Raw genomic sequence first — 13113 nt, forward strand, 5'->3', positions numbered from 1 at the left:
TTTCTGATCTGAGATTTGAAGTTCAACAGTATATGCAGTCACACCACCTCAACAGTTTAGGAACAACTTTTATTCGCTTATCGGAGTAGAAAGTACTTCAGGTCCCCTCATGATGCTTTTAAATTACCAATGGAGAAGTAAGCTTTTGGAGCTCAATTCTATAATCATGGGAGTTGAATGCTATCCTCATTAATTATCACCTAAAAAAAGTTACCAGGTATATAGTTTTGGGGTTTCTTTTTGCCCCTAAGTTCTTGAGCAAGATTCCTGGGCAAATCACTACCCTTTAAGTATTTGTATTAAAAGTTGAAAGAAAATACTATGAACTAGATCCTTTAGTTTCCACAAAATATGTGGAGGCAGTAAATAGAGGAGTATCACCAACATTTCTACAGCTAAAAGCTTAACCAGTTTTTGAAAAAGAAACTAGTTATCTATTACACAGAAAGAACAGCATTTCCTCTAATCTACCGATTAGCATTTGTGTACTTCTCTTATACTTCTATGGTAAGAACCTGATGCGGCAGTAGTTACACCTCCAGATTCAATTAACTTTGCTTATGCTAGTACTACAGCAGAAATATTACTAAGGAGTAACTGTAAAAAAATAATTTGAAATTTAAAAAAAGATGTTCCATTATTCAAAAGCTGTGGGTGGGGAATGATCAATACATACTTGTCCACTTGTCCTGCATTGTGATTGTTCTCTGCCCTCATCCGTGTCAATGCAGCAGCAGCTTCATCCAGTGCACAGCTGACAGAAGACGTCAGTCTTCGGAGAACCTCAGGATCTGCGAAGGCTTTACCATCGGCAGTGGACAATTTACCAATTCCTTCAGTGTACGTTCGTTCATCAGTGAGGTTAGTATGAAAGTCACACAAAAGAAATGCAAAAACACTATTTTAGATTTCAGCCACATGCACTATTAGTTGAAAATCATTTGCAAACATGCCAGAAAATCAACTACTTAAAACTGTTAATGCTTGTCTACAACCTGAACATTTAATTAACTGTAATAAAGCACTAATAAAACTATCTTTCACAAATTAAAATACAAATTAAAATCTCGGGGAGGGGGAGGGATAGATACAGGACTACAGGACTAAGGGGTTAAAACCCACTCACAGAAGTATGGGAAGAATGTATTATTCCACAGGCTTGGATTACGGTTATCTGCGTGTGAAGAAGAATTTCCCACTTTGTTCACCCAAATCCACACAAAATGAAGTGGATTTACCTCTGATACACTTTTTTTCTTATTTGAAGAGCAAGAAAAAAAGCTATAAAAATTAGCTGAAATTCCCACTAATGTAACATTCTAAACTGTACAGTTCCAACTAGAAATATGAAATAAAGTATTTTAAGTATATTTCAAAATAATGTCCCCTCTATACTAACATTTCACTACACAGTAGAAACACTTAGAACTTTAACATTTGCACTTTGTCATTTTTTTTGGTGTTGTTTTAATCATTTTCTTTCCTGCAGGACTAAATCTGAAGGACAATACAGAATACTACCGAAAGCAGCTATTTATCTCATTCTTTTACATGGTTGATATAAAGTTACAGTACAGCTGTGTAGTTTTACTCCACAGGTTTTATTCCATAAAGTTTATCACAGCCTTGAACACGGTTATATTCGCATATACAATTGTGAAAATAGTGTAAGGAAAAAAACAGGTGTAACAAAAAAAAAAGTTTGCTAGAAACAGCAAATGGTTCCTAGTTTTTAGATTAGCTATCTTTACCAGTGATGAAACAGTAACTTTTCAATTCCTTAGCAGTTAAATAGAGTCACATTTGATACAAACCTCTGAAAAAAAAAATGCATTTCATATCTCTGGACATTTGCTATTTGGTATGCGCACACTTCCACAAGATTGACTGACACCATGTTTCCCACAACTAGCTTGCAACTATTACAGTACAAATACTGAAATTACACTTTGAAAGCATTGAATGCTGTCTTCAGACACTATTTCCCCAGCTTGAGAGCATCAGATTTATTTTACATTAATGCAAGAACCAACATTGGCCACATTTTTGTGTCCTAAAAACAACTTAGGACAGCACATGAGATGCTTTGTCACATAACCTTACATCACTGTTGCAGAGCTGGTAAGTGCTGGCTTAGCGTTCAAACTGTGTTGCTGGGAACAATGAAGAAATCCTATCCTGTCAACTCCAGCCAGACACCATGAGGAGACGCAAAAAGTACTTAGACGACTGAAATTGAGAGTACACTAAGAAGACTGAGATGCTTCAGGTTTGTGGCCAGTTCTGAGCGCATTACCTCCCCAGCTCCAACCCCCTGTCTCTAGATCACTTTAGATCACTTCAGCAATATCAAGAAGCTACGAAAAGGAATTTATAATAAATTATCTTCTCTGTGATAAAATGAGAAATCACAAGTAGATTCTAACCACATCACACCTGCCTGGTTTTCAAAGACAGGCTAGTGCTAGTCCTGACTAACGTCCATATCACGCTAGGATTCTGTTTATCTTCAGTCAAAAATGGCAGAACCTTGTTGAAGAGCAGTCAGGCCAACAAAATGTAGGTGTACAGGCTCCTTACCCCACTTCAGAGGCTGCTGGCGATGTGAGCCCTTCTACCTCCAGACTGTTGAGGACATAACCTTTTTAGCCACTGTTGCTAAATATAGCGAGGCTATGAATAGCAGGACTCAACCACCGCAGCTCACGCCTCACATTAATGTGAACTGAACGTGTTGGTAGTTCACAAAGGGAAGCAAGTTGGGATTGCTCAGGAGCAAAAGGTCTCTGCACCCATGGCTCCACAGAGCAGCAGGCCAGACGGCGGGGTACAGCCCTTGGGGAAGCGCACAGGGAACAATTCAGTACCAGCCACACAGGGAAGCCTTCTGCGTGGCTCTGATGCCCCAAGGCAGCTCCGAGAGGAAATCACCCAAATGTTTACACTAGCTAGTTCTGGTGGCAGGGCTCACTTGCGCTAACTTGGAGTATATCTGCAAGTACTGCCTAAGGAGAGAAATGGAATTAAGATTTCACAACACAGCACTGAGACCTCATCTGGGACTAGCGTAGCCAAATCTGACCACCACATTAAGCAAAATGGAAGAGTACAAGAAAGAAGTCCAGAGGATTTGGAAAAATGATCCCTGAGCAAAGGCTACATTTAGCGTAAAAGGAGCATAACAACAGCAGTTTTCCTCTACCTACAACGGTCTCAGGAAGGAAGACTAAATACCTCTCTACTGCTAGCAAAGGAGATGAGAAATAAAAGCTCCAGTCAACAAACAAAACAGTTTCCTGGCTATCTGCAACTAAACTAGATACCCAAATTATTTCAAATGATTCAGGTAGTCAGACAGACAGGATACCTAGACAGGCCACAGAATTAACCTCTGTACATCAAGAAGGGATTGGGTGAGACAGCTGCGACAGATGTATGTGCAGGTGATCCTGTCCCCGTATGGTGGGAGGGATTACCTACGCCTCTTAGGCTAATTCTTTGCTAATCTCAGAGCTGTAGAACCTGGTTAGTGCCCAAGAAGAAAAGCTGTTGGATCTCATCGGGATGAGGTACAAGCAAACACAACCTCCACTTGGCTATTGACTCCATTCCTAAAGTTTGTTCTTTGAAGCCTTCATACGCAGGATTTCTGAAGCCAAAAGAAATAAATCACTGCACAGATCTAAGTCCTGTGTCCTATGAAGACCAGCAGGACTCAACCACTGCAGAGCTCCTGCTCCAAAATATCTGTTTTCATGGATTTCCCATGGCTTCTCAAGGGGATTACCAACCCACAGGTCACTGACCCCTCCCCCTTACAGGTGTTAAAAAGCACACTGACAGCTCACTTTACTGTTTCCTGCTTTGTTCCCAAAAAGGTGATATAATCCCAAGGACTTTGAGAGTGTAAACTGCAGAAGCCATTTATTTACATAGCCAACTAGGGCTCAACAACCCTGGTGCCACTCCTTGGTGTTAATTTCATTCGTATCAGTTGGGGCAGGGGAACTACACGACAGGACACTGTTGTCAAAACAGAGTTCAAGGGCATCATGACTCAACAACCTGATCACATTTTTATACGTGGTAAAACTAAACAACAGCCAGCCACCTGAGGCAGAGCAGACATTTGTTAGGCTGGAGACAGTAAAAGGGAGTCAGACCACAAGCATTACCAAGCTGGATGCTGCTACTGCTGACACCTGTCATTTATTTCTCTTTTGCAGGTTTATAGTACTATCTAAATAATAAGAATTACCAACCAGCTCAGTTTTTACTTCTGTGACTTAGGATGACTATGCTAGAATGTTATTGCTGTAATACTCAGTCATCTTCTAATCTCCGACTTAATTTTGTGTCCACCTAATTCCCACTTGTTCCTGTGTCACTCCACTAGTTGTTCCAAACACCTCACGCACATATGGACAGCAATAATGAGCTCTTCGTCTTCTCCCATCCTCCACTAGAAGCATCCTCAAGAGGATTCTCCACGCCTGTGATCACTTGCGTGTGAGAAAGATGAATTCAGTTTTCCACATTATTAGTCTCTCTAGCACTTTCCTGAGTCACAAGAATTGATAAGGAGTTCAGAAAATGCCTGAACTGAAACCTACGGTGTTTGACATTCTGCTTACTGTGGCACAATGTCACACTTTCAAGAATGCAAGCCACCAGAGATGCTGTATAATATCTTTTTCCCCCATGGTCTGATCACTGTCGCAGGGTAAATCTGTAAAGAGAACAAGGGAGCCACTGCAGACAGATCTTTACTGAGCACAGTCCAGTCATTAATGATATGGAGACAGTGACAATCTCAACGCAAAGTTAAAGGTTACCACTAGAATTATCAAGAGTATGTTTAGAAGCAACCCAAAAGTAAGTACTTTTGTACAACTGCCATACAAAAGGCCAAAACAAGTGAATTTGGAAATAGATTAGACAGGCTCACAGAAGGCATAGGCTTCACAGCAGCATTACAGACAGTGGCCTAGACAGTCACGCTGTGCACATCCCTGAACAACAGTTTGGAAAGATACAGACAGGAGAGACTGCCATCTGCACTACGAGCTTACTGTTTTTTAGGTGTCCACAGCTACTCTGCTACAAGCAGAGTCACACCTTTCACCTTAACTTGTAGGGCAGTTCTTCAGGTGAGCACCTGCTGCTGAAGCCCCATGCTTATGAACCCACAATGCCTGGGAGATGCAAGGCCAGCACTGTCACATGACGGGTGAAAAAAGAGCCCTTAATCCTATCCTCTCCTGACTGGGGATAAACACTGAGCTCCTCCTCATCCAACACATCAACATGCCGATCTCTAAACTGAAGAAGAAAAGTATTCCAAGGGAACAGTTCTAAATTCCAGGATCTGCAAGGACATGAGTCCTTCTACTGGACCACAAACTACCAGATACATGGTGCACAAATTCCAGCTGCACCTGCAAAGGATCTTTCCATCAGGCTAAACATTTCAACAGTTTAACAGCTTAACAGAAACTAAGCTTCCAGTACAACTGCCTAGTATATAACTAGGTTGAGTCTGGAGCAACTGCCCACTCCCCCCCCCTTTTTTTTAAATAAGGAAGCAACTGTGGCACACAGCATGCCTCAAATTAGTGGCAGATAATGCCAGATGTTCCAGAAGTTAATGCCATACTACTGGACTATTTAAATTATCCTGAATTTGATTGCTGAGATACATTAGACAAGAAGCTCACCTTCTAAGAGAAAGGTTTGCCCAGATATACACCTGTACACCTAAACCCAGCAGTCTGATCTGAAGCATGGACTTTCTCACTGACTGTCAGATCCATCAGGTTCTTGCTGCTGCTGGGTAGCTCAGTTGGGGATGTTCAGCCTGGAGAAGAAAAGGCTCCAGGGAGACCTTATTAGCAGCCTTCCAGTACTTAAAGGGGGCCTACAAAAAAGCTGGACGGGGACTCTGCCAGGAAGCATAGTGATAGGGCAAGGGGGAATAGCTTTAAACTAAAAGAGGGGAGATTTAGATTAGGTATTAGGAAGAAATTCTTACTCAGAGGGCGGTTAGGCCCTGGCACAGGCTGCCCAGAGAAGCTGTGGATGCCCCATCCCTGGAGGTGTTCAAGGCCAGGCTGGATGGGGCTTTGAGCAACCTGATCCAGTGGGAGGTGTCCCTGCCCATGGCAAGGGGGTTGGGACTAGGTGATCTTTAAGGTCCCTTCCAATCCAAACCATTCTGTGATTTCACCACGAGGAATCAAGAGATTAACATCATCTGAAAACTATGTATGTATATTTTCACAATTCAAACACAGAAATTAGAAGTCATGGTCAAATCTTAAAGAACCTACACAAATACCTCAGTCCAAAGTTGTTTCAAGTTCACTGTAGTAAAGGAATGAGTCAGATAATTCTCATTCTAGCAACCACTCCCTTCCCTTTCTATTTCAAGAAAAGGAACAATCTCACAGGAGCATCAATTACTCTGTCCTTCCTAAAGCTCATATCAAGAAAAATACGGAAAAATAGTTTAGAGTTAGTAGCTCACAATTAGCACCATTTAAAATATGTTAAGAAGACTGTGGTATGGAGCCCCTATTCATGTGCATCGCACACACGACTGGTGTCAACACATGCTCGGAGCAATCTCCATTAACATTCAAAAGAGATCAACACATATCATAAAAAGCTATGCCTGATAGCCCTACCCAGAAACAAACAAAAAAACCTGCTGATTCAGTGTTGATTGTCTTTCCCTCAGTCAATTCCAGCACAAGGTATGATGCAACATACACTTGAATCATAGAATCGCCGAATGTTAGAGATTGGAAGGGACCTTGAAAGATCATCTAGTCCAATCCCCGTGCCGGAGCAGGAACACCTCGATCAGGTCACACAGGAACGCATCCAGGAGGGTCTTGAAAGTCTCCAGAGAAGGAGGCTCCACAACCCGCCTTGGCAGCCTGGTCCAGTGCTCTGTCACCCTCACCATAAAAAAGTTTTGTCTCACATTTAAGCAGAACCTCCTATATTCCAGCTTGCACCCATTGCCCCTTGTCCTACCATTGGGTGTCACCAAGAATCCCAGAATCATCTAGGTTGGAAGAGACCTCCAAGATCACCGAGTCCAACCTCTGCCCTAACACTAGCAAGTCCTCCACTAAACCATATCACTAAGCTCTACATCTAAACGTCTTTTAAAGACCTCCAGGGATGGTGACTCAACCACTTCCTTGGGCAACCCATTCCAATGCCTAACAACCCTTTCCGTAAAGGAGTTCTTCCTAATAAGAGCCTGGCTCCATCCTCCTGACACTCACCCTTTAAATATTTATAAACATTAATCAGGTCACCCCTCAGTCTCCTCTTCTCCAAGCTAGAGACCCAGCTCTCTCAGCCTTATACTGGTGTCTGGAGTTGTTCTTGCCCAGATGCAGGACTCTACGCTTGTCCTCATTATATTTCATTAAATTTCTCCCTGCCCAGCTCTCCGGCATGTCGAGGTCCCGCTGGATGGCAGCACAGCCTTCCGGCACATCAGCCACTCCTCCCAGTTTTGTGTCATCAGCAAATTTGTTGATGGCGCACTCCATTCCCTCCATCCAAGTCATTGATGAATATATTGAACAACACTGGTCCCAGCACCGACCCCTTGAGGGACTCCACTAGATACAGGCCTCCAACTCCACTCCATCCCATTGACCACCACCCTCTGGCTTCTGCCCTTCAGCCAGCTCACAGTCCACCTCACTACCCGATCGTCCAGACCACGCTTCCTCAGTTTAGCTGTGAGGATGCTGTAGGAGACGGTGTCAGAGGCTTTACTGAAACCAAGATAGACCACGTCTACTGCCTTTCCATCGTGTATCCACCTGGTTATGTCCTCATAAAAGGCTATGAGGTTGGTCAAGCACGACTTCCCCTTGGTGAAGCCATGTCGACTGCTTCTAATGACCCTTTTATCCTTGATACGACTGGAGACAATGCCAAGGATAAGTTGTTCCATCACCTTTCCAGGGATGGAGGTGAGGCTGACCAGTCTATAGTTACCCAGGTCGTCCTTCTTGCCCTTTTTGAGGACTGGAGTGACATTTGCTTTCCTCCAGTCCTCAGGCACCTCTCCCAATGCCCATGACTTGCCAAAGATGATGGAGAGCAGCCTAGCAATGACTTCCGCCGGCTCCCTCAGCACCCGTGGGTGCATCCATCCCATCAGGACCCACGGACTTATGGATGTCCAGCTTCCTTAATTGATCCTTCGCCCAGCCCTCATCACCCAAGGCAAACTCCTTTATTTCAACTTCCTCTGGGACCTCACGGGTATGGGGCTCCTCAGGACAGCCTCCGGCATCACAGACACAGACAAAGGCCATTGAGGCCAATCACCAGCTAACAGACCAAGTTTATGATCTCACATTTGTCAGGAAATCTAACAAAACTTCAGCTCACATGGAACCATCTGCTAGTCCCAGAAGCTTAGCTGAATCTTGTGTTTTCTTAAGGTCTTGAACCACTCTTTCCACAAAGGCAAGTTTTGATGCAAATGGGGACAGCTTAAAAGAAGAATGAAATGAAAATCAAGGTCAAGAAACATGCCTTATTTTTTAATGGTATTTGAAGAACCTGAATATGCATGGAATACAGGTAGCTGATTCTACTTTGCTTTCCAAAAAACATTTCGACTTCAATATCATACCGTAGAAGTCCTCTTAAGAGACCTCTGCCCCTAAGTAAATATACTGGTAGCAAATACCCTATTCACCATAACATTGTTTACCTCGTCTTTCACATTATTAAAAATAAAGATGAAATTTGAGTGGAAACCTTCATTCAAAGTTTTTGTATTCTCAATCTCCCAACATATAAAATGACACGTAGTTCTGTGTCACAACAAACTTGCTTATCTTACTCTATCACCACGCTACCCACAAAACTTTGATTATGGCTTTTTCTCATCCTTAAAAAGAGATCTAAACTTTTAAAATCACTATGTAACATGTTATCGCCTATTAGTGTACCATTATAAGATTGCTCATTAGTGCTTAAATAAGCATGCAGTTTCATACATGAGCAGCTTTAAACACCAGCCATTTCTTTAAATAAAAAATATCATGAAGTAACAATTGTTTGAGTCTCCCTTCCTGCTCCAAATTCCTCCCAGATCAATCTTTCTACAGTGTATAATACCGTACTCAAATATAGGCTTAATCGCTCTTTAAGAAAAAGCATTACTCCCAAGAGGCGTATCTGAATGCAAATCAAATCAGACAAGACCATGGTGACATGGATTTGGTCACAATATTTTCAAACACCTGATCTGTACTAGCTCAGCCTAGCCCAGTGCACTGGTCCACCTTCAGCAGCATGAGAAAAAACATTCCATAATCAGCTCTGATTGCTTCTCCACATTATGCATGTGCTTAAATTTTAACTTGGTGGACCATTACTATATTTATTGTTAAAATTCACAATGTTCTCTTAAATACAGCAGGGCTGGATCATCCAAGATAGTTGTACAGACTTATTAAATTTAATGTATGAATATATATTCTCCCTGCTTTCATGCCCGGTACCTTCAGAACTTGCTGACAGTATTGTGTTGCCACTTCATGTATCAGAGCTTCTGAAGTCGGTTCGCTCCTTTATGGCATACCTCTTATGCCTGCCCCAAAAACCCTTTCCAAGGTCAAATCCAACAAATGAATATTGAACCACCACCCCAAAGTCAGGATAACTCAAAAATCAGGAATTGGCAAGATGCTAGCTTCTAGCATAGATATAAGTATCTTAGGACGGGAGCTGAATCTTCTGTTCACTACTCCTTCCTCTCCTAAAAGATTTAGATTTTGAAGGAGCCTCAAAACAGAAGACACTTCAGCAAGAGGTCATGCTCATTTCCTCAGTTCAAAACCCCTCATCTAACAAGGGACTCCTTCATACTGAACTAGATTTAATGATTTAAGTTTTTGCAACCCAAACCTGAGATGAGAAGAGTTCAGCATTTTTGCTGGAAACCAATCATGCAACAAGGCAAATGAAGCATCTTTCTGACAGGACATTTTATGTGAGCAGAACATCACTGGCATACTCAGTAAATCTCAATTCAGGAAGCATTTAAAACACACTAAGCTTTTACTGTCTCACGGGATGCCTCCAAATGAAAGACAGGAGAAAAAACATTTGAAGTTATCACCTAACCACCTCTCGTGTACAAGCCAAAGCTAGCCACAAACCTTCCTAATGCTTCAATTCTTCATGCTGATGCATTTCCAAATTAACAGCATTTTTAGTACCCTGGCCTTTATCAAAAGGTTTCTTCACAGCAGTAAAACCCTGTAATTAGCACTGCCATACCTTTATCCAGCCAAAAGTTTCAATCATCTTCATATAGCATGTAGTTTAACCTCTGCTTCAGGGAAGCAGGGTCTATTGCACATGTAACTCTGAGCTGATCCGTGTGGGTTAACTGAATTTGGCACTGCTGGGATGCGTTTGAGCAGCTGTGCCTGCCCAGCTGGGCCATCTTACCTCAGCAGGATTGTGGCCAGCTAGTGCAGAGCAACTGCAAAACCTCCCTGCAGAAGGTCTCGCTCCTTCTGGTCTTCCTCAGCCTATGTTGTAGAGTTATTCAATCCACCTCCCATCAGTGGGCAATCCCACACAGCTACAGAAAATAACTCAAGCTTTCCCAAGCACAATACCTCTACAGAAGTGAGAATAATCTTCCCTATGGACAGTACCAGCAAATAGAGGATTACAGAGGATAAACTTCGGCACTAGAGGCAATCTGACAGCAGACAGACCTTGCTTAACTTCAGTAAGCCTTTGCTATCTTCCAAAACTCTTCTGCAAATAGCTCTACTGGCTTAAGAGCTCCTGTGAGAAAAGGAGCCAGTACTGGTGTCAGAAAAAACTCTTAATTACAGTGCAAGTGAAACTTGACATTATGCCCAACTTGAAAAAAAAAATCAGACAATGGCAGTGCTAATATTTAAAATCCTGGCATTTCTGAAACATGACCTCAAAAATCACAAGAGGCTTGTAAAAGTAGACAGATTTGTCTTGACTGGGAAGGGACAGGAGGAAGAGCAGGAATAAGGTAGCAAATTCCAAATCCCTTCTGAGAGAAAAGCTGCCTACCAGGAGAAAAGAGAACATCTTGATTGCAACCACAGAGAATAAACATTTTTATTACATAATGAAGTATTTAGACCACAGCTAACAAACTCATAGAAGCTAAACCTCCCCGAAACATGTTTTTGTTTCTTTGAAATTTCTCATTTAAAAGAATTTTTTCCTGTATATAAAGCTTTAGTGCTTTTCTAGAGAAAAAAAGACAATATGACAAAACGATTCTACATTTTTCAATTGGTCATTACAACACTATCAGTCCCAGGCAGGAAGCAGTAATATGATATGGTATATTTTACTTTATTTTTCTAAAATGCTAAAAAATTACATTGAGGTTTTTAGTCTTCTCAAAGACAAACATACACTTGTGTCATCTTCAACAAAGAATATCAAAATCATAGTCTGATCTTAGTTCCAGTACACTGAAACCTTACTGTACCATTAAAATTCCTGTCCTAATGCAATAATTTATCCCTTATATACATTTGATACAAACTTTCACTGCAAAACTGTATTCTTTCCCTGCATCACTACGTGCATCTAAATTTCTCTCTCAGCTTGATTTTTCAACCCTTGCAATTTTGCTAATGCCCTTTTTCTCCCATTATACAAAAGTTAAGCAAATTCTTTAGTTACCTCTTCTTCAGTTGAAATAACAGGAGATATTCTAGTATCTGGCCGCTGCCAGAAAGGCAGATGACAGTACTCCTCCTATTCTTCTTCAGCCAACTGTATCCTGGGCTGCATCAACAGCTGCATGACCAGCAGGGCGAGGGAGGTGATTCTCCCCCTCTGCTCTGCTCTCGTGAGACCCCACCTGCAGCGCTGTGTTCAGCTCTGGGACCCTCAGAGCTGGATGTGGTTGCCCAGAGAAGCTGTGGACGCCCCATCCCTGGGGGTGTTTAAGGCCAGGCTGGATGGGGCTTTGAGCAACCTGGTCTAGCGGGAGATGTCCCTGCCCATGGCAGGGAGGCGGGAACTAGATGATCTTTAAGGTCTCTGCCACCCCAAACCATTCGATGATTCCATTATTCTTATTTTTCCCAAGGCACTCCCACCAACTGCAGTACACTCACCTTTTGGAAAACGGAGTTTTATGGCAGAACGGCAAGTTGAACATGACCAGCAAAGAGTCTAGCAAATACAGCAACTGGAAAGAGGAGAGCCAATTGCATAGCTAGGAACAGAAGAAAGATTCCTGCCTGCCAGTAAGAGCAAATAGGCACTAAGTTACCTCAACCACAATTTTTCTGTACTAGTTATTCAGAATGTCCAAATGTTCAGGTTTCCTAATAGAACACCTTTATAAAAAGAAACAAATTTTGGTTTTCCAAGTTTTTCTCCCTATTATATCTCTAGCAAAGAAACATTCACCTGATTACAAGGTCACAAGTTACCAGATACAATCCTCAATGCTTCTGATTCTTTATAGGAACTCAGACATTTGGACACGTTCATTAGAAATATGTATGTGCATAAAGTCTTGCTGATCAAGCAACCAAGTACACTTTCTTTCCTAACATATTACATGTAGTTGGTATGGAAGCATCACATATTACTCCTACATTACACAGATCTACTTTGTCATCAGCCATTTTGTTCGTATCAATTAGCTGCAAAATCCATACCTGAATATATTACAGGATGGATGCTCGGTACAGAAAACTGCAAGGGTCAGCTGCTGCTTTTTCTCCACCAACTATTAGCAAGTTTTACTGTTCACAAAACTTCAATCCTTTCATCAAAAGGGTGATTTTTCCCCAGTTGGAGCCTAGCCACATGTGTTCTTGCCAAGCACCCCAAGTTCCTCAGTGCTGCCGAAGCAAGAACACAACACAGAACTGCAAATTGGCTGCAGATGTTGCATGGCAATGCAGAGGTGGATGCTCCAGCAGTAATCACAGAAGGTAGAAAGGTCTCAAAGGACAAATGACTTTCACCCATCTCACTGCAGTTAAGCATCTGGTACAAGCATCTGCCTCTTGGATCAGCTCTTCCTTTAGA

At 42.1% G+C, this 13113-nt stretch overlaps 1 protein-coding gene across 15 annotated transcripts in view; it reads right to left on the reverse strand.

Annotated features, from left to right (window-relative positions):
- Positions 1-13113, reverse strand: part of ANKHD1 (ankyrin repeat and KH domain containing 1) — a 119829-nt gene that overhangs the window by 76452 nt on the left and 30264 nt on the right. For all 15 annotated transcript variants that reach the window (XM_083799104.1, XM_083799106.1, XM_083799113.1 and 12 more), the window contains exon 3: positions 677-833. In XM_083799104.1, coding sequence (XP_083655230.1) covers positions 677-833 — 157 coding nt within the window. The remainder of the gene's footprint in view (positions 1-676; positions 834-13113) is intronic.

This window comes from Anser anser, assembly GCF_964211835.1.
Source record: "Anser anser genome assembly, chromosome: 14".
NCBI classification, from domain to species: domain Eukaryota; kingdom Metazoa; phylum Chordata; class Aves; order Anseriformes; family Anatidae; genus Anser; species Anser anser.